Source organism: Apium graveolens, chromosome 4 (assembly GCF_009905375.1).
Source record: "Apium graveolens cultivar Ventura chromosome 4, ASM990537v1, whole genome shotgun sequence".
NCBI classification, from domain to species: Eukaryota; Viridiplantae; Streptophyta; class Magnoliopsida; order Apiales; family Apiaceae; genus Apium; species Apium graveolens.
The window spans coordinates 99,211,009-99,234,612 of NC_133650.1; the positions used below are offsets into that span (position 1 = coordinate 99,211,009).

At 34.1% G+C, this 23,604-nt stretch overlaps 1 protein-coding gene across 1 annotated transcript; it reads left to right on the forward strand.

Moving 5' to 3' along the window:
- Positions 1–11,252: 11,252 nt before the first annotated feature.
- Positions 11,253–18,670, forward strand: LOC141718554 (uncharacterized). Its single transcript, XM_074520935.1, has 7 exons — positions 11,253–11,766; positions 13,044–13,271; positions 15,149–15,222; positions 16,085–16,244; positions 16,386–16,505; positions 16,730–16,838; positions 18,224–18,670. Exons 1-7 carry the CDS (start codon positions 11,536–11,538, stop codon positions 18,403–18,405), a joined length of 1,104 nt encoding a protein of 367 aa, XP_074377036.1. The 5' UTR covers positions 11,253–11,535; the 3' UTR covers positions 18,406–18,670.
- The last annotated feature ends 4,934 nt before the right edge of the window (positions 18,671–23,604 follow it).

A 23,604-nucleotide genomic window follows, 5' to 3' on the forward strand; every position in this document is an offset into this window, starting at 1 on the left:
CTTTTTTCTGACAAACATATTCCAACAACTTGAATAATGAATAAGTTGCTGACTACATTAATTTAAAATTTGTGTAGTATTTAATCATGAATAAATATTGATCTACATGGCTGAAAATTAATTTGTTTCCTTGATTTTTTTTTCATTTTTGACACAATAAGTTTGATAATTTAAATTACGTAATATATAAATTGGTGAACCGTTCCAAATTTTTTTTTAACCGAGTCACATTTATATATTTGAATTGCCCACGCGAAATTCAAAAAAACATAAAATTTTAAATTCAGTTAATTATAATTAAAATCAAATTTTACATAATAGTCATCGTCCTCTAAATAAAATAAAATTTTCACTATAGATGAGAATATCCAAACATACTTTTGAAAAAGGCTCCATTTGCACAATTTTATTTGTGAATAAAAGAAATCTTTCAATTGTAAACATTACCGATATATATAAATAAATTGAACTGTAAGATTGCATTAAATTGTAAATACTATTTGTCTAAATAAATAGTGAGCTATATTTTTATTATGAATTTTTGTACTCTTCGAATAAATTTAACAGCTCATAAGAAGAAATTAAAAAAAACACCTCTCTACCCCCGGTACTCTCTAACGAGAGTCGACCTCCATATTCAGTTTTATGATTTTATTCACCCATTCTATTCTCCATTTCACATATCTACAATCCCCTTGACCATGTAAATATTTTCATTCTTCCATATTCTATTTTATTTTACTGGTTTTTCAAAATTTTGAATAAACATCTTTTATGGGTGGGATCTAATCTTTTTTGGGTGAAATCTTTCTTATCTTGTTATCAAGGTTGTCCCAAATTTTTTTGAGTGCGAGTATGTTTTGTTTAAAATATTCGTGTATTTTGGTGTTGGTTCCGTTAAAAAGGATTTATATGATTTTTTGGCACATCTGGATTTCTTGCATCGAAACTGAAACGGTGTTAAATATCACAAGTGCTTACTTTTTACAACAAAAGATTATTCACGGTTTGGGGGCATTTGTTCCTTCGATTTTAGTTTATATAACTAAAAATTCTGAATATTGGGCTACAGATGACATTAATGTGAAAGTCAATTGTGATGTTACTATTTTCAGGGTTGGTGTTGGCTGGATGGTGGGAAAGTTATTATAATTCTTTTTATTTCAAAGAATTTTATTCTATTTATCAAGCAATCTTAAAACAAAATGGTTTTTTGTTTAGTTCGTTTATTTGTTTACCAATCAGGTTGTATTATCAGTTCGGAGATCTATATGAACGTATTCTATTTTGTTTGTAAAAAAACAGCTCAGAAGAAGAGATCAAAAGTGTTGAAAGCATGAAATTATATTAAGCATCCCCGCATGCTTGCTCATGCTAAAGTACATTTGTTTTCGTCGTTTTAGCTACCTTTACTTCCGTCATTAGCTATTGCATGATCAATAATGTTCATTTCTTTACATATAACATTAACACAAGTAAGGCTGCTTACGAGTTTTCCACCCCGCCGAAATCGAATCAACCTAATTCTTAATTTGGACGACCAAATCGAATTATTCGAAATCGTGGATTAATTGAGTTATTTTTTTAGTTGGACAGTTTGTAACGGGTTGGGTCAAAGTTTAGAGTTATTTTTTTAGCTGAACAATTTGTAACGGGTTGGGTTAAAATTTAGATAAATAAAATCTTAACCCAACCCAACCCGGTTCTACAGTACAGATCTAGCCCATTTTAGATTCATTACACTCCAGCCTCCAGCAGTCCAACCCATTTCTAATTTTAACAAGTTCCGGCAGTTCAGCCCGTTTGTACTGGTTTTCTTTGTATTCCACTTATCTGTTTGGGTTATTTAACCAACTATATTTTATCAATCCATTTGAAAGATAATAGATGATCGGTTGTAATAAGCATGCTTTTAAATAATTCTTGTCATTTCTTCCTGTTTCTTTTTGATAGTTTTATTTTCAGGAACAATTAAATAGTAACACCTTATCATTTTATGACATGTACTTTAACAAGACTAAGTCAAATTGACAACCCTAAGTAAGTTGTATTTTAATCTTAATTTGCATTTTGTATTGTAACATTAAAGTCTGTAAAAATGTCAAAGAGTAGACTGGAGTCTTTTTCCCTGAACAGTATCAAGCCTAAGAATTCTGTCTGGAAGAAGATCAAGAAGATCATGTTTCAGAAGAATTATGAAGAAACTTGGAGCTGAATAAATCTGTTTTGGGAAAAATGTTCCATGTCAAGATCTCTACAAGTCACAAATTTAGTGTTATTGAAAAGTCATTTGAGAACTCCAAATGACTTATCGAGAAGTCAGGAAAGCTATTAGAGAACTCAGAGATATCGACAAGCCAAATTGAAGACATGAAGATTTGAGATATCGACAAGTCATTTCTTCACTAGAGAACTCAGAGTTATCGACAAGTCAACATTCATTAGAGAACTCTGAGTTATCGATAAGTCAAATTCCACTTGAGAACTCATAGATATCGATAAGACAAAATTTATTAGAGAACTATGAGTTATCGACAAGTCAAATTTGACTAGAGAACTCTGAGTTATCGATAAGTCAATAAGCCACTAGAGAACTCAGATATATCGATAAGTCAAAGTGAAGATATGAAGACTAGAGATCTCGACAAGCCAAATTCTCTTATAAAGAACTCAGAGACCTCTACAAGTCAAATTTACAATGGAGTATTAGAGATCTCGATAAGCCAATATACTTATCGAGATGTCAAGTTCTCTATAGACCAACTGTAGATCTCAAGGTAAAATCTCAAAGTACAAAATTGCAGACCAGTTCAATATCCAAGATTTACAATCAACAAACAATCCAACCAGCTGGATTGGAAAGTCTACAAAAAGAAGTTTGAAGAGTGTGCAAGATCAAGGGTAAAGATTAACTGACAAAAGAAGATCAAAGTTAACACAGTATGCAAAGATATGTTAAGCCATAAATGGAAGATATACTTTTCCTTAAATGAAAATGACAAGTGACAGTTTACTAAAGTTAACAACATGTCTTATTATACACTGTGTAAACCAGCTAGTTAACTAAATTATAAAGTTAACACTGGTCCTTTGTTAGTAGTAATAATTGAGATCGGGAACTCTTGTATTCTCTCAAGAAAGAAGCTAAGCTATCTATCAACAAAGAGCCTAGAAATTTTGTAGCAAAATATTCTTAATTTTAATATAAAATTAAGGGAGTTTTGAAAGATCTGTGTTCTTTATTATTACATGTTTAATTTTTGTATGAACACATTTCACTACAACATTTGATTCACATTGTTCACAACCACAAACAGTTCAAGAAAAGCATAAAAATACAAAAACACATTCATCCCCCCCTCTGTGTGTAATTCATTACCTAACAAGTAGTAAATTAAAATCAATTTGATTTAATTGGAAATTAACTGAAATATGAATTATAAATATTTCAGAAATCTCTGCATATTAATTTTTCAAAACAAAATTTTTAGCTTGGAATTTTACAAATTCTAAGTAAACTGCTCAGTTGTTAATTTACATCCTTAATATGTAAAATCAATACAAGGCAAAATTAAGGTGTTCAAAAGTATATAGAGAATTGAGTTCTCGATAAGTCTAACTGACTTATCGACAAGTCATTTTAAGACTTCTTGAGTGAGTTCTCGACAAGTCAATTCACTGACTTATCGAGTGACTTCTCGATAAGCTTTATTATGACTTATCGATAAGTCCTTGTAGAGTTCTGTAGTAGTGTTAATTCATATAGTTCTCTACAAGTATAATTTTTAGACTTCTCAATAACTCAGAACTAAAATAATTTAACTTAATAAATTATTTTGGTAAGACACTTTTGGAAAATTTATTCTGATTTAATTTTGAATTTATTCAAATAAATGTTGGAATTAATTCAGTCCATTTTTGGACAAACTGGGTATTTATTTGACATTTCGATAAGTCAATTTTTAGTTCTCTATAAGAGTAATTTAAAATAACTTCTCGATATGTAATTTCATTTCTTAAAATGACTTCTCGATAGACTATTTCCAAACATAAATTTTTGAGTTCTCGACAAGTCATTTGTTTTACTATAAATACCCAGACATCTTTATATATATACATACTTACAACTTTTGAGATCTCAAGTGACCTAGCCTTTCAATTCAAAAACCGATTTCTCTCTCGTTTTCACCCCTTTCTCACAAATTTCTTTTACCCACTAAACTTCATACTCATATCAATGGCAACCAACAATCTTGTACTCTTAATCCCCAGGGAAACCAACTTTCTTGCATTTCTGGATGCAAACCAAGCACCTGAAGCCTTTCACTGCTTTGTCAAGTTCCTTTCTGAGATCTACTTTATAGGTGCTCTTACTGCTAATCATGTGTTGTATTTGGATGTGTTAGGGGATTTCTGGAACACAACAACAACAAGGACAGTTGTGCATGAGAATCAAGCTGCAACCATAGTGATAAACTGCACAATCAAGGGACAACATGTGGAGATTCTTGAGGATGATGTCAATAAGGTTTTGGGAATTCCTATTGACAAACTGGTGGATGCTCCAACTCAGGATAAGCTGTATGAATTCATGGACTTCAACAATTATTCTGAAAGGATTAATCTGGCCAACATGAACAAGAAGTATCTAAGGAGAGAATGGTCATTCCTGTTTGACTCTGTGATAAGGGCATTCACCTGCAAGAAGTCAGGATTTGACAACATATCAAGTGTTGTCCAGAAGCTGGTCTACTCAATGACCTTCAATAAACAGATAAATGTAGGACACTACATACTGGAGGAGCTGAGCATCAGTCTCACAATGCCATTGGAGTCAAGAGGTAAGGAGATTTTTCTGCCTAGATTTATTATGCCAACCTTAAATTATAAAGTTAATAACATACATATGCTAGAAGGTGTAAACAACACACTAATTGGGCAACTATAAGCAAGTATCCAAAATTTTATTTGGATCACTTCTTACTAAGAATAAGGTTCCAGTAAGTCTTAAGTTAACACCTTTCATGATTGAAAGATTTAAGACTTACCCTTATTCTATGCCAGATATGAGAACTAGTGCAAGTCAACCTAGTGCAACAATGGTTCCTGAGCCTGTGGAAGCACAAACATAGGCATACCCACAGGAACCTACCCATGTTGAGCCTGTTCCTTCAAAACCTGTAGAAGCTAGGAAACCAACCACCCCATCTTCCCAAAAGGATGAGGTGAGTAAAAAGAAAAGAAAGGGGGTAACCTCAACAGTTATAACTGAGAGTGGTGGGGATCAAACAGAAGCTGAGTCACCCTTAGTCAAGAGATCAATGAAGAGTAAGAAATATGAGCTGACCACTCAAGCCACCTCTAACTCCTCCCAACAGGATGCATTTGTAAAAATGGGGACTAAACAGACTCTAGATACATCCTCTCAACAGGGTGTGTCTATTGAAAAGAGCATTCACCCCAATGTACCTTGTACAGAGTCTGCACAGCTTGCACCTGAAGCAATTCAAGTGTATGGTAGGAGAAATAAGGATGTCACACACAGTGAGGGCACATCTTTTGAAGCTCCCTCATCCATTCGGGGGGGGCTTCCAATACTCACATCTGAGCAACAATCTCTCATATCTCAAATTTCTTCTCTACCAACAACACTTGAATCCAATTCTCAAGTGCAAGCTAACTCAAGTGACTTGGTTCAAGGAACCTTGCTCACCACCCAGACACTTCAATTAGATGGTGAGAGGCTACTAGCTGGGGTAGACCTTGATGACACCATCAAAACCATGGGTGATTCATCAATTTTTACTGAAGACCCCATGGAGATACTAAACGCACCTTCATGTACAAATCAGTCTTCACAGACTGTAAGGTTTGAGGGTAGTACTCCTGATGAGGAGCTATCTAAATCATCTCCAATTCAATTGGAGGTTCCTCATGTAGGAACAACTCCCCTCAAAACCCTAGCAGAAATTGCTTTGGCAGTTGATGCTAGGAGTACAATTGCCAATGATCTTGCTATGGGGGAGGCAAGTTTATCACATTCAAGTGACAGTGCTTTGCAAGAAGCACAAGGGTTTGAGACTGGTGCACATGACAATAACCCAGTCAAATCCCCTCCAATTCAATTGGACGTTCCCACTTTATGTGAGGAACAACAACTTGTCAAAACCACAGAGCAATCTGTGAGTAAAAATGTGACTTCAGTCACAGGCGGTTCTGATTCACAACCCTCTACCTCTCAAACACACCTCATCTCCCAATGGCTCCAAGACACTGAAAATCAACCAACTACTATTGAAGATCTTAGAGTTGATCAACTTGGAGGTCTGACTCAAATCTCACAACAGCTACTCACATCCAATATGTCCAATCAAGACTACCAAGCTATCATGCTCTCATACCAGGCTGATGTGGAAGATAATCAAACAAAGATTGTTGATGAAGCTGGTCAGGATGTTAACTGTGATGCATGGTTGGACAAGGAGTTCACAATTGAGATGGATGTTGTACTGATAAAATTCAGGGAGGAGTACATTACAATCTTGGGAAGCAATGCCAGATCCCTTACTCCACAAGAGGTATATGATGCCATCAATGAGGTCTACAAGGCTCAAATCAAGGTTTTCCACAACTTTGGAAAATCTCTACAAATAACATTGAATGGGCATCAAAATAAAGTAATGAAGATGGTCAGAGAAAAGATGGACCAAATCATCCCTTCACAAACTGAGATCAAAAACCAATTTAAGATCTTCTCAGAACAAATGTCTAGATATGATCTCAGTGGATTGATAAAAGTGTAAATCAACTCAAGGAATCATTTGTAGCCTTGCACAAAGTTGTTCAAGATCATATCAGTAAAACCAATGACATAAGGTTGAAGTTGGATCAAATAAACACTGCAAGATACACTCCTTCACCTTTTATCATGGATGAAATTCAGAAGTTTATGAAAGCTACTTTTGGTCAATATACTGCAATCTCTACTACAAGCTCTTTTCTCAAGATATTCAAGAACTGAAAACTCAAGTAGCTTCTTTGAAAAACTCCAATGCTTCTCTCAACACTCAAGTTCAAGCTTTGACTTCTCTAGTCAAAATTCAATAGTCAGACATAAAGACCCTGGTGGACTCTCACAAGCACCTTCAAATGCAAAACTCTGTTGCTTTGGGAGCCATCATGAAAAAGCTCAATATTCCCCTACCATCACTTCCAGAACAGATAAGGCCTGAAATTTCTACTCCCCTACTCATGCCTGCCAACAAGACTAAGGGGAGATAGAGGCTAGGCTAGCAAGATCCAGATCATCTACTCAACAAGTCCAGGATGCTGAAAAGAACTCAAATCAAGAGGTAGATCTTGACATGGAGAGACTTATAAGGGCTATTGAAGGACCTAGTATGAGAAGAGAATTTGATGAATTGCTCAAGGCCCTAAAAGCTTCTCTCAACAATAATCACTTCACATACAAGAAGGCCCTGGACAAGACAATAAACTTCTTAAGGGTGATAATGGTGAATCAAGGCAATTTTCTATAAAAGAGGATTGTGGTCAATACAAATGACTCTGGGATAGACAAATGTATGCATGTGTCCCTCAATTATCTTGTCTTAAGGAGGGCATCTGAGTTGGACATTCTAATAAACAAAGTTAGAGTGGTAACTCGTGAATACACCTTGCTGCTAACTGGATTGAAGAATGCACAAGTGGCTGCTTTTCCTGAAGCATATCTACATCCAAGTAAAGGAATATCATACATCTGTCCAAACACCAAATACTTCAAACATTTTCAAATCCCTAAACAATGTGTCATGTCCAACAAGAAGCTTATCATGATTCTGGAAACTAACTTAAAATTAAAGAAGAATAAGAATTATGATGATGTAGAGATGATAAAGCTGTTGGGGAGATACCTGAGTGATGCTGAAACCAACTTGCCCAAAACCCAAATCAACAATGATGATTTGGATGATGATGATGAGCAGAAGAAAGATGATCAAAATTCTTCTAGCTCAAATCCAAGTCAGTCCACTAAGCCATCTGGCAGCAAGGGTGGAGAGAAGAAGAAGGAGGACGATAAGACAAATAATGAGAAGAAGAGAGCAAATGAGAGAAGGAGTGAGAGGAGACATGATGGCTCAGAATCACAGCAAACCCTAAAAATCCTAACAGCTCTAACTCAACCACTAGCCAAAATTTTTGTGTCAACAACCTCAATCAACAAACCACTTTTAACCTCTAGGCCAAACTTTCTATACAAACAAACAACTAACTCTTTCATAAAAATTCCAATCACCACAAGCCAAACAACTCTCAAGAAAATCACAATCTTACCTTTAGCCAAGCCTTCACTAAAAGTCAATCTCAAATCTGTTGGAAGGAATCCTAAGAAAGTCAAGCCTACAGAAAAAGTAGAAGTTACTGAAGGGCTCTCTGGGATTGTCTCAAGCAAAATGACTTCTTACCCTTAAATTGGTGCATCTCAGATGAAGATTACTTTCAAAAACTAGCTGAAGAAATAGTTAGAGTAAGGGTTGTATCCTTAAAGGAAGTCAAAATCTATTATGAAGACGGGTCCTTCAATTTCCTTGGCTGTACTTTGATGGATTCTCTCTCTTCTACAGAAATCAAGAGAATGATAAGCTTGCTAAAAGACAAGGATACTGCTACAAGAGTATGGAGATCCGTTTTGGCTGAGTGGTTGATTGAAAGGGAAGAAAGAAGAAAAAGAAATGAGGCTGAATCTGAAGAAAGAGTGGAAAATTATGATGAGGAAATTGAGATGTTCATAAGAAGATAAGAAGAGTGCAAGGCCAAAGGGATGAGTATAATCTCTGAGGATGGGAAATTTCTAAACATCAAGGCTGGTGGATTCTCAAGATTTAGGATTGATTTACTAGACAGTGGTTATCCAAAGATAGCAAGACAAAAACTTGTAGAAACTCTAAGTGGGACACCTATAATAGAAGAACTTGAAATTCTTGATCACTTAAAGGATCTCCTTAGAGAAGAAGCAGAAGCATAAACTATCTTTACCTGATACTTGTAACCATTCAAACTCTGTAAATCTTCTACTGTATAAAAGTTGTAATTCTGTCAAGTTTTGTGTATTAATTTCTTTTTCCTTTTTAACTTGGGGTAAGTCTTGTTAACATGCATAAATTTGTGTTAAGCAATCTTGTCACAAATTGGGGGAGATTGTTGTGCAAGACATGCCTATACTTTAACAAGACTAAGTCAAATTGACAACCCTAAGTAAGTTGTATTGTAATCTTAGTTTACATTTTGTATTGTAACATTAAAGTCTGTAAAAATGTCAAAGAGCAGACTTGAGTCTTTTTCCTTGAACAATATCAAGCCTAAGATTTCTATCTGGAAGAAGATCAAGAAGATCATGCCTCAGAAGAATTATGAAGAAGCTTGGAGTTGAATAAATCTGTTTTGGGAAAAATGTTCTAAGTCAAGATATCTACAAGTCACAGATTTAGTGTTATAGAGAAGTCATTCGAGAACTCCAAATGACTTATCGAGAAGTCAGAAAAGCTATTAGAGAACTCAGAGATATCGACAAGCCAAATTGAAGACATGAAGATTTGAGATATCGACAAGTCATTTCTTCACTAGAGAACTCAGAGTTATCGACAAGTCCACATTCATTAGAGAACTTTGATTTATCGATAAGTCAAATTCCAGTAGAGAACTCAGAGATATCGATAAACCAAAATTCACTAGAGAACTATGAGTTATCGACAAGTCAAATTTGACCAGAGAACTCTGAGTCATCGATAAGTCAATAAGCCACTAGAGAACTCAGAGATATCGATAAGTCAAAGTGAATATATGAAGACTAGAGATCTCGACAAGTCAAATTCTCTTATAAAGAACTCAGAGACCTCTACAAGTCAAATTTACAATGGAGTATTAGAGATCTCGATAAGCCAATATACTTATCGAGATGTCAAGTTCTCTATAGACCAACCGGAGATCTCGAGGTAAAATCTTAAAGTACAAAATTGCAGACCAGTTTAATATCCAAGATTTACAATCAACAAACAATCCAACTAGCTGGATTGACAAGTCTAAAAAAAGAAGCTTGAAAAGTGTGCAAGATCAAGGGTGAAGATTAACTGACAAAGGAAGATTAAAGTTAACACAGTATGCAAAGATATGCTAAGCCAGAAATGGAAGATATACTTTTACTTAAATGGAAATGACAAGTGATAGTTTACTAAAGTTAACAGCATGTTTTATTATACACTGTGTAAAACAGCAGTTAACTAAATTATAAAGTTAACACTGGTCCTTTGTTAGTAGTAACAATTGAGATCAGGAACTCTTGTATTTTCTCAAGTAAGAAGCTAAGCTCTTTATCAACAAAGAGCCTAGAAATTTTGTATCAAAATATTCTTAATTTTAATATAAAATTAAGCGAGTTTTGAAAGATCTGTGTTCTTTATTATTACATGTTTAATTTCTGTATAAACACATTTCACTACAACATTTGATTCACTTTGTTCACAACCACAAACAGTTCAAGAAAAGTATAAAAATACAAAAACACATTCACCCTTGTGTGTAATTCATTACCTAACATTTTACCACTGCAAACACATGATAATTTCATTAAATTATGTTATCTGGTGTTTATCTTATATATGCTGACTAGATTATCCTGATTAACCCAGCCCAACCCGTCCTAACCTATCACACAGATAATAGGGTTGAGTTTCATAGTTTTTTGAATTTAATGGGTTGATATATTTATAACTCGTATTAAATGGATTGAATTATTAAAAGAGTTAAATCGATCCAACCCAGCCCATGCACAACCATAAAAACAAATACATTTCTCTCCATTCCAGATTTTACTTTACCAGAAAGAGTAGAATTCGATTGGTGACTCTTTTTAGTTTGAATTTCACCCTTCAAATCATATAATACATCTTTAATTATATAATGTTAATACCTGGCATCCGGCTATTTCTGACAATGCATAACATACTCTCAAAATATTTTCATAGGAGTAAAGCATGATGGGCAAAATGCAACATAAAGAAATGAACCGAAAACACAAAAATATTTATTACTTTAATGACGTCATGCGCTAACCCCACCCTTCTATAACATTAACCGATCTTGAGCGGGTTGAATCCCAAATAATTATTTTAAAAAGAATACTAATTTTTTTGGTAAAAGCAATAAAGAAAACTCATATTTAAATTTGAAGTTAAAGTACAAATGGGGTAAATTGAAAGGCAAGCAGAGGAGTGAGTAGTGAACAATAGAAGAGTGAGTCGGAGCCTGGGAGGCCTCCACGAAGTCTAATATTTCAGTCCTGCGGATACAAACACGCCCACGTCTCTCTCTCTCTCTCTCTCTCTCTCTCTCTCTTGTATACTTTTCTTCGATTACATTTCATGATTTCTAACTACAATAATAATAATTTGATTAATTTCCAATATTGTGGTTTCATGATTCATAATCTTGGTTCGTAAGTGTATTATAATCATAATAGTAAAAGTATAAGTACTAATAATGATGCGATTCCACCATGGGTTGAAGTGTTTAACCAGTGATGTGGCAATTGGTTGGAATAAGAATAACAAGTTGAGATGCATCGTTACCACTTGTAGAGCGGTGGTGCTGCCGCGCTTCGGCGGTGCGGACGTCATGGAGATTCGTGATGATGTCAGTGTTCCCTCTCTTAAACCTAATGAGGTCCTTGTTCGTGCTCGTGCTGTCTCTGTCAATCCTCTTGATACTAGAGTACTCTCTCTCTCTCTCTCCCCCCCTTTCCCCACATTTCTCGCTCAATTTCTGTTAATTGTGTACTAGTTTTGATCATTTCCGCGTTCATTGTGTTCATTTTTTATGGTGAGTTAAAAAGCTAAAACTGTCTATATGTTCATTTGACCGTTAAAAAGCCAAACCAAGGTATGCATGAGTTGCTCATTTTGAGATGCGATGTTATGTTGCGCGAGGAAGAAGATTTTTGTCATGAAATGCTCAATTCATGCGCTAGATATTCCAGTGATTGAATGTTAATTGGGATTCTCTCCTCTGTAACTTGCGTTTTTCGAATATTCTGTGATATCCACAGAGTTTATGACAAATACACATGTTCCACTTGACCTGTATCAAGTCCTTTTTTGTTTTCCCACTTTGATTGTAAATTATTTAATTTTTAAATCTACCATTTAGATTCATATATTTGATGGAATATATTGATAGCTCTTCCCCACAAACAAGTTAATCAGTGCTGTATATGGACCTAGATCAAACTCCATATCTTGATGTATCACAAAGCATGTGTAAATCTTTAATTCTTTGAAATTATGCATTCCATATGACTGAGAACATTGTCATTTCTACCAAAAATTAAGACAAGGATTATGAAGGTAAAAGTGTAAAACAGAAAGATTTTCTCTAGACTAGCAGAAGCAGCTCAAATGACCAGTGTATAATATGATTTTGTCTTTGTATAGATGTCAGCTTCCGTTCATTTGCTTAGTTTTAGTAATATAAGTTTTAGTAGAGGTTCGAGTCCATTCCGCCCTAGCTATTGTCATTGCTTATTCTTCCTTTTTTCTCCCTAATTAAATTTATCCTAGTACTGACTCTTTTTGTTTTGTTTTTTTGCTCTCAAAATTTTTAATTAACTGACACACGTAAATGTTCTGCTAGTTTTGTGTTCTCCAAACTTAATTGATCAAAATATATTATACCACATAAATACTATTACGATTTGCTAGATATGCAAAACTATTACATTTAACTCTAAAAATCAAATATAATGCATTTAACTTGATGACTTTGTGAACTAAAAACAAGTTTTTTCCAAGACTGCAATTTCCCTTCATTTCTTCCCCATTGATTATGTTGGCTGTGCCACTGACCCCAGCACTTTTACTGGCTGTGCTACTGAACGGGAACATGCTCAAAGAAAGTTATGATGTTTTGATTTTAATTTCTTAATGCTTACGCAGATTTCACTTTTGATCAGGATCCATATTTATCTTGCGTACAAAACTTTTCATTTTCAGATGCGAGCCGGTTACGGTCGTTCAATATTTAAACCTCTTTTGCCATTAATCTTGGGTCGTGATGTAAGTGGTGAAGTTGCTGATGTTGGAAGTTCTGTCAAGTCACTTTGTGTTGGCCAGGAAGTATTTGGTGCACTTCATCCAACTGCTGTGAGGGGTACTTATGCGGACTATGTTATTCTTTCCGAAGATAAACTTGCTCCAAAACCATCATCAATTTCACATGTGGTAATTCTTAGAGACTTTATTTTTTAGTGGTAAACTTTAGGGGAATTATAGTGATTGTGTCATTTGTATTTTGTTTTCTTACCTATCAACGGTTGATGAGTTTAGATATAGGTAGTTATCTGTTTATTCTATTTTTCTATTGGAAATAGATGAAGTGAAACAACAAATTGAAGATAAAAAAATCTAGCACAATAGAGCATTAAAGAAAAGCAAAAAGTAGAACATATTGGGCCCATTTGGGGTTTCTTAAAAAACGTGATTTATGATTTAAAGTTGAAAAGTGTCGTATAAGTGATATGAACATCGTAATTTATAAGTTATTTAGGTGTTTGGATAATTTTACTTATAAATTACGTACAAGTTGATAATGTGTTTGACAAATCATAACTTATAAGTTATAATTTTTTTAAACAAAATTAAACTGTAAATTATAAATTACATTAATTAATAATTCTAATACATGAATATCTAATAAAAAAGAGAAAATTTAAAATAAGGATAATGATCTCGAGATAAAATTGTATAATTTACATTATACATCTCGATAAAAATAAAATTATTTTATTGATCCGGGTTACAAATTAGAACTAAATTAAATTAGATTGATTTAGTTTGGTCATGTGTTATATCTTTTATTCTTGTATATATTTATATTAATGTACATATTTATAGATATTTTTTACTAATTTATAAATATTTGAATTAATTTATAAACCAAAACATTAAAAACATGCCATATACGAGCATACGTTTAAGATAAATAGGATTAAACAGAAGAAAGAAAGATACACGCGTCACAGAAATGAATGAGAAAGTACAATCGATTATATGAGGTCTAAAAGCAGGTTTTACTTAAGTTTCCAAACGCACCTCAATGAGGAGGAATGATCATTTTAGGCGTAAATGATGCTTGACCGGCCAAACAGGCACATTAATTGGTGTATTGTAAGACTTGAAGTGACTTTCAAACCGAAGATGATAAATTTGAAGTGAGACGAGGAAGTTTTGTGGAAGAGAAGAATATATTTGAAATTGCTTTAACAAATATCGATCCTGTTGATATTAATGGTTTAGACGAAGCTATAATAATCTTTTAGATGGTTTTAAACATCGGATACTTATTATTTTTAGAACTTTGTAAAGTTCATGATGCTAGAAAATTAGTACCCTTAGTCATTTTTCAATCCTTTTACTTATTCTTTCATATCTGATTGGATGGAAGCTTTGATACGAAGAACACATTTCATTTCAGGTTTTATGATTTAATTTCACATATCAAAAAGTGGATTTTGATTTATTCATAGAAATTAATGACTTCTGGTTTTCAGATAACTTAACCCTGTTGATCTGTTTAACTGGATAGAAAGGAATGTGGGTGGATATTAAAAAGTATTTGTACTATTTTGTGTGCATTTATGTATGATTTTCAGTTGTCCTCCACTTGTTTTCTACATACTGGAACCAGACTTCAATTCCATCAAAATACATTACCCGTTCGTTCTTTCACTTTATATCCTTAACAAACCGGATCAGAAAAAAAGTTGCATTGTTTCATTTTTCTTCACTCTTGTCGCTTACTCCTTCAATCCTCCTCCAACAGTTCACCTTCTGATTTTCTTCTCATTTTTCATTCAATTTCCTCCATTTCAGTACTTCCAATCAAATTGACCATGAGTTGATAAGTTTCATGATGCAAATAATCTTCCGATAGCTGGAAATAGCTATCAAAGAGCGTTGAACTGTAGTTGTTATCTCTTTGTCGAGATGGTCAGACATAGTCTGTTGACACAAGTTTCTAGATTCTTTTTTTAAAATTGTATGCCAGACACCTTATAGTAATAGTGCAAGGCTTTTTAATTTGCTTTGCTGGTTCGCAGGAAGCAAGTGCCATTCCTTTTGCTGCGTTGACCGCATGGCGTGCTTTAAAGAGTACTGCCAGAATAACAAAAGGGTATGACTAGAGCATTTTTAACAGTTTCCTTTATAAGAGGTTGAGATGTAAAATGTGTGTGCGTGTCTCTGTACTATATAGTGTTTGACATCTTAATGCAATTTTTTTTGTATATAATCCTTTTGTTCTGTCATACTTCTTCCAGTTTCCTTTTGAAAAAATTGTAAGCACGGAGTTGCGAGTTCTTAGTAGGACAATACCCATTATTGAATAATAGTCGTTTTCGTAGATTAGTGTAATTTGATAGAAGCTGCAAGTTTGATTGGTTTTACTTGGAATCAAATTGCATAAAAAGAAAATTTTATCACTTTATTTCCCTAGCGGTATCATCCTCATTCCATTTTCGTGAGGTCGAGAGTTTACGCCTTTTCAGAGGGAAAGTGGGTGTTTTCAGTGTGTTCAATTAGCAAAAATAAAGCTGTGTTTGCTCTTCTTTTATGTTGTTCAGCAAAAATATTCCAACATGCACAACCTGTTTGATTCTGCTAATGGATATCATTATATTTAGTCATTTTATGGCTGTACAAGGGGAAATAGAGACCATGAACATGTTCATATGTTTTGATTAACTAATAGCAAGTAAGTTTCATCATTTTCCAGACACTTCTTCCTTCTAAAAGTATATTAAAGCTTAGTTTTAGCTTTGCTTCGCATTAATTTGGTAGCTGTTACTTTTTAAATCGATAATATATTTTCCAAACACAGTGAATAATGAATTAGGAATTTAAGTAATAACCTTAAAAGGTTTTGGTACAGAATTTCTGAGTTGAATGTTTTTCGGAATGGTCATACATCTTTTCTGCTTCTTTTCCACTGGAGAAATATTGTTTACATATTTCGTATCTAAATTGATTTGCCACAGGCAAAGGGTACTGGTGATAGGTGGAGGAGGAACTGTAGGTTTTGCTGCAGTTCAGCTTGCTGTGGCTGCAGGCTGTCATGTGTCAACTACATGTGGTGATGAAAGTATTGATCGGCTTTTGGCAGCTGGTGCTGAGCAGGCTATTGATTATACTTCTGAGGTACTTCGCATGAGTTATTACATCACAATATAGGAATATGATGTCGTCTAGAGTCTAGACCATATTTTATTGATCTGAAAAATATGATTCATTTTGGTTGTATTTTCTTAATCTGTTAATATGTCATTTTTTTGGTAAAAGGATGTTGAAGTAGCTATTAAAGGGCATTTTGATGCGGCTTTGGACACAATTGGTGTGGAAGAGACGGAAAGAGTAGCAATAAGTCTCTTAAAGAGAGGTGGACACTATATGACACTGCAGGTAGGAGAAGATTCTGTTTACTTATAGTTTTCCAAGGGAATGCTGTATTTTATATTTTGTATATTTTATTTTTTGGGTTGATACAAATTACAATTAATATAGTATCTGCCTAGGAAAAAAAATTAGAAGATGCTGTTTGAAAATATATAGTGCCTGACAACATAAAAAAATACGTTCCATGATTTTTTATAATAGATCTGATAACTTGGCATCTTTTTCTATAGGGAGAGGCTGCTTCATTGACTGATAGGTATGGAGTAGCTGTCGGCCTTCCTCTGGCTACAGCTATATTACTGAAGAAACAGATGGAATATCGATACCGCCATGGAATAGGTAAACTGTGTAATTTTTTAGCAATTATTTATAAAAGTATAATCAAACTAAAATTCAAGTGGAAAATTGAACTGATCTAAATTATGTATTGTATTATTCTGAGGCTTGAACTTTGTTCTATTGTAATTAATTGAATTATGAACTGATCAGAATCTATGACAGAGAAACATAAGAGTGCAGGTGTTATTCAAACATATGTCACCTCCTTATTACCTGGTAGATGATTAAGATCCTAGCTACTGGTTTTCTACAAGTATACCCATTTTAAATAATGAATTTGGTTCTGTTATCATGATATCTAAGCTAAATCTATTCAAAGTAGTAGCCCTAAATAGATGTAATGATAAATATGTGGATGATGCAGTGCAAGAGTTGAGAAAAAAAAATTATGAATCGAAACAATAAAAAGATAAACCTGGGTGATTGAACTGAAGGACCACTGCCCCTAGGATTTTACGACCGCTGAATATTCTATGGATCATAGCCCATATGCTTCTCTGTCCTTTAGACACCGTCTTGATCTGTAAGCAACCTGTCAATTATGTAGATAGGGACTGATCAGGTGTTGTAGGCTTTTTCTAGCCATATACAAGGCTTCGCTCCTAGAATTTAAGGGAAAAGAAAGCATGGGAAGAAGCAAGGAAGTGAAAAATAAGTCTCAATAATGTGCTCCTGAGGTTTTATACGAAGGAATATGGTTGAAAGTGGAAAATATCATCAAGATGAATAAAGGTTCTTATTTCATAATTTAATAGATTATTGTAGGGTGTCATTTCTATACAAATAACTTCCCCTCTATCACACATTTGGAGTAAAATTGAAGAAAACTTGCTTCCTTTATGTTTTCGTTCCTATTTAAAACTCTTGAGCACATGTAAGAGTTAAAATATACTTATCTCCTTTCCATTAACTTTGTTCCAGAAGCATGGTGTGATAAATGAAAAGATTAGAGTTGGCAATAAACTCACCTAGAAGGTCCACTCATCTCCCACTGTAAATAATCGACCCTAAAGAGGCTTTGTCAGCTGATAGGACTTGCGAGTGTAAATGTGCTGGAAGGGGGGGGGGGGAGGTTGTATTTTCTCTTTGCAGTGGTTACATCATTGTGTTCCTTATTGAGCAATGTATGATCATTATGGCAACTGAATGGAACTTGTTACACTCCAAAATGAACAGGGTTTATGAACTATAGGATTTCCCATGCTTATCTGAAAAGTCGTAATTTCCGACTAGTAGTTCAGGCATGACCTGCAAAAGCAAAACTGAGTAGACAGTATAGACGTGTGATGTTCTATTACTTTTAGCTTCTTTTTTCCCCATTTGATGAACTTTCTAGTTTTTGTTCCATTTCTTGATATTGCATTCTACAACGTATCATGTTACAGAATATTGGTGGACATTTATGCGAGCTGATTCGGAAGGTTTACATGAGATTCGGAAATTGTCCGAGAGGGGAAAGTTGAAGATTCCTGTGGAAAAAATCTTGCCAATTACAAAAGTGAGAGAAGCCCACGAAGACAAAGATAGGAGAAAAGTTATTGGTAAAGTTGTGCTAGAAGTTGACTGATTCAAAAGAGATTCTACAACTCTAATCTAAATTCTTAGGATCTGAGGATGTGAAACCATCTTCATGTAAATGGTTTTTTCAACAGCAGTTTTTGAAGTGGGTGCCAATCTTTTTTTTCCTCTGCAGTAGTTTGATAGTTATATAGGCCTTGAGGAATAAAAAGAACTTTTCATATGTTCTATATTGGTAAAATAATGTAAAATCTGACATTTTAAACTGTTGATTGTTTCAATTTTAAATTATTCTATGCTTGTTTGACCTCAAATTGCTTTGGATTTTACTAGTTTCCTTTTTTGTTTCTTAGGATAGGTATTAAAAATAAATATTTTTTATTACTTTCTAATCTCCAAAATAATATAGATTTATTTTAAACAAGTGGAGGCATGATGTAACAATAATTTCCTTTGTTACTCGGAGTTAAGGGTGTTGGCCCTCTGTGGACAAAAAATGTCCTTAATAGCACTTACCAAAAAGCATGGAAGAAAATGTTGTGCAAGACATGTCTGTATTATAATAAGATTAAGTCAAATTGACAGAGCTAAGTAAGTTGTATGATAATTTAAGTTTGCATTCGGTATTGTATCACTTAAGTTTGTAAAAGTGTAAATAAATTAGACTGGAGTATTTTTCTGTAAACAGTCTCAAGCCTAAGAATAAATTCTGGAAAAAGATCATAAAGATCATGTCTCAGAGACAATGTGAAGAAGTTTGGAGTTGAATAAATCTATTTTGAGAAAAACATTTTAATTCAAGAAATCTACAACTCACAGATTAAGTCTTATAGATAAGTCATTCGAGAACTCCAGAATGACTTATCGAGAAGTCAAGAAAAGCTTATAGAGAAGTCTCAGAGATATCGACAAGCCAAAATGAAGACATGAATATTGGAGATATCGACAATTCAAAATATCACTAGAGATCTCTGAGATATCGATAAGTCTAATTATCACTAGAGATCTCTGAGATATCGATATGCCTAATTATCATTAGAGATCTCTGAGATATCGACAAGTCATTTCTGCACTAGAGAACTCAGAGATATCGATAAGGCAAAATGAAGACATGAAGATTAGAGACCTCGACAAGCCAAATTCTCTTATAGAGAACTCAGAGACTTCGATAAGTCAAAACAACTATAGAGGAATAAGAGATCTCGATAAGCCATTACACTTATCGAGATGTCGAGTTCTCTATATAACAAACTGAAGATCTCGATGTAAAACTCAAGTACAGAATGCAGATCAGTTAAATATCCAAGATTATCAATTAACAAACAAATCAATCACTGATTTGAAAAGTGTACAAAAAGCAGTTTGAAGAGTTTAAGATCAAAGGCCAAGATTAACTGACAAAGCAAAGTCAAAGACATGCACGATTTGCAAATATATACTAAGCCAGAAATAGAAAGTTTTAGTTAACTTAAAATAGGGTTTAGTACATGCTATTGCATACTGTGTAAAAATAGTGTTTACTATTCTATAAAGTAAACACCGGATGCTTTGGTTTTAAAAAAACAAAAATAGATCTAGAAAATCTTGTAACTCTCAAAAGAGAAGCTGAGTTCATTATCAAAAAAGAACCCAGAAATTTGTAGCAATACATACTTGATTTTAATATAAAACTAAGTGAGTTTTGAAAGATAGTGTGTTCATGTGCATGTTTTATTATTCGTGTTAAAGCATGTTATCTCTACAAGACATGTTACTTTTTTCACCATTCATAACAGTTCAAAAAGCTTAAAATTAACCTAAAACACATTCACCCCCTATGTGTTGTATTCATTACCTAACAACTGGTATTAGAGTAAAATCTGAAAGCCAACAGATTAAAGATCTTGGAAGAATGAATACACCGAAGTTGAACAGTATCAAAATCCTTACCTTTAACAGGTCTAACTACACATTATGGAAGAAGAAAATGTTGCTGTTCATCAGGATAGCCAATCCATTATACATTCAGATTCTCAAGAATGGGCCTTTCACCCCCATGGTAAGAGTTGAAGAATCTACAGATGGATACATGGTCATTCCAGCACATTATGCTCCTAAAGATCCTTCAGAATATACATAACCTGAAAAAGACAACGTCTCTCTGGATAGTGACTTGCAACTGATCTTGATAGAGTCACTTGACAGTGTAATGTACAATAACATTGTCAACTGTGACATAGCCAAACAGATCTGGGAGAAAATAGAGATCTTATGTGAATGAACAGAGGAGGTTAGGTCAAACCAAAGGAGGATTCTGGTTTCTCAGTATGAGGGGTTTATGGATAAACCAAAAGAAGGTATCACTGAAGTTTTTGAAAGATTCAATAAATTGGTAAATGACTTGCAGCTACATGATAAATACTCCCTCCGTCCCATTGATTTCGAGACATTTACTAGTTGCACGCATTTCGAGGCTTCTATAAAATATAGTTTCGTAATTTTTTTTTTAATTTTTTTTGAATAAAAGTTTAAACATAAAACTTTTATACAGAAAAATAAATTTAAAAAAAATAAATTGGAGTTATACTTAAAAGAAGCATTGAAAAGCGTGCCAAAAAGTGATGTAGAGAATTCAATGGGACAGAGGGAGTACTATGAAGATGAGGAGGTTAACCTAAAGTTCTTGCTAGTTCTTCCTGGCCATCTTGAACAGAAAATATCAGCTATTAGAGAAGGCATAGATTTAAGTAGAATGACTTTGGAAGTTTTTTATGGAATCTTGAAAACTTATGAACTTGAAATGTTGCAAAAAAAGTCATTGAAAGCACACCATGGTCATGTTGTTGATGGTTCAACTGCTTTGATTGTGAATGACAGAGAAGAAAGTGAAGATGAGCAAGATGATCAAGTTCCAGTTGTTCAAGCTATGGAACAAAAGAACAAAGGGCCTCAGAAGCAAGTTGTGTTGGAGCTGGAGGAAGATGAATATTACACCCTGGATGAGCTAGATGAATTGGATCAATCCATGACTTACTTGGCTAGGAAATTTTCTAACATAAGATGTTAGATATGAATACAACACAGGGGGGGTGAATGTGTTTTGGCTTAAATATTTACTTTTTGATCGACTTTAGTTTTAGCAGTTGGTTGTTATCAATGATTTTGTAGAATAGATGTTAAACATAAATAACAATGCAAATATGTAAAACAAAGATCTTCAAAACTCACTTAATTTTATATTAAAAATCAAGCAGTGTTTTGCTACAAAATCTCTAAGTTCTTGGTTTAGAACTTAGCTTCTTTCTTGAGAGAGAATATAATTTCTAATCTGGTCAGTCCTCTCTTAAACAAAGGACCTCAGTTAACTTTATATGATAGTTAACTTTGGTCTACACAGTGAACAATAAGAAGTGCTAATCACTTTTCTAACATGTCACTAATCACTTCTATTTAAGGGAAAAGTGAGATTTCCATATCTAGATTAGCATATCTTCATCCACTGTGTATTGGTTGATCCTCCTTTGTCAGTTAATCTTCACCATTAATCTTGCACATCTCTCAAGCTGCTTTTTATAGACTTGTCAATCCAGCTGTGTGAATTATTTGTTGATTTGCAACCTTGGATATTGAACTGTTCTGTAATTCTGTACTTAGAAAAATTTCTTCACTTCGAGATCTCCAATTAAGCTGTAGAGAACTCGATATCTCGATAGGCATGTTGGCTTGTCGATATCTCTGAAACTTCATTGTTGACTTGACTTATCGACAACTCTGAGTTCTCTAGTGAATTTTGGTTTATCGATAACTCAGAGTTCTCTAATGGACTTTGGCTTATCGATAACTCATAGTTCTCTAATGAATGTATACTTGTCGATATCTCTGAGTTCTCGAATGGGTATCTGACTTATCGATATCTCCAATAGCATTTCCTGAGTTCTCGATAGACAATTCCTGAGTTCTCGATAGGTCTTTCTGAGTTCTCGAATGACTTCTCTATAACACTAATTCTGTGACTTGTAGAGATCTTGACTTAGAATGTTTTTCACCAAACAGAATTATTCAACTCCAAGCTTCTTCATAATTCTTCTGAGGCATGACCTTCTTGATCTTCTTCCAGATAGAATTCTTAGGCTTGACACTGTTTAGGGAAAAATACTCCAGTCTGCTCCATTTACATTTTACAGACATTAAGTGTTATAAGTATAAATTACATATTAAGGTTACAATACAACTAATCTTAGGGTTGTCAATATGACTTAGTCTTGTTATGATACAGGCATGTCTTGCATAACAATCTCCCCCAATTTGTGAGAAGATTGCTCATCACAAATTCATGCCTGTTAACAAGACTAACCCCAAGTTAAAGAATGAAAATAAAACAATACAAAAGCTAATACAACACTTGTACATTGAACATTTGACAGTTTACAATAACTAAGTAAAGACTGAACTTTCTGATCTTTTCTCAATTATGTTCTTAATCTGTACAAGTATTTCTAATTCTTCTAGGATGGGGGTGTCAGTTAGAGCCTCCATTAGTTTCAGCAAATCTGGCTTAGGATAACTAGCTAACATCCCTATCCTGTATCTTGACAAAAAGCCAGCTTTTACATTCAGAAATCTTCCATCCTTTGATATTCTGCTCTTGCCTGCTGCCTTCAACTCTTCTGATCTTCTAATATACTCATCAATGTCATGCTCATACTTTCTCCTCTTTTCAGCTAGCAAAGCTCTATGCTCATCTCTCATCTCCTCTGTGTTAACCACAAACACTGCCAATACTGTTCTCCATGCCTTAGTGGCTGAATCTTTACCATTCATCAAGCTTAGCACCCTTTTCAGTTCAACAATTGAGAGAGAATCCATTAGTCTATTTCCAAGCTGTTCAAAGGACCCATCACTGTAGTAGATTCTAACTTCTTTGATGTTAACAACCCAAACTCTGACCATTCTTTCAGCTAGCTGTTGGAAGTAGTCTTCATCTGAACCAACAACATTTAGAGGTTGGAAATCATCTTGATCATATCTGTTCCAGATGGCCTTTTCACCAAATCCATGATCATTGAGAAATTCAGCTATCAGTTGTCTTCTTTGTCTTCTGAATCTTCTCTTGACCTTGGCTTCTTTTGGACCTATTCCAACTGTTTTGAAGTGTGTTTTATGGGGTGGCTTGAATGAAGGTACAGTTTTGAGTCTTTTCAGAGAAGTATGGCTGTGAGTGATTTTAGTTTTGATGAGAGAGTTTGCAGTGAGCTTGTAGAAATATTTA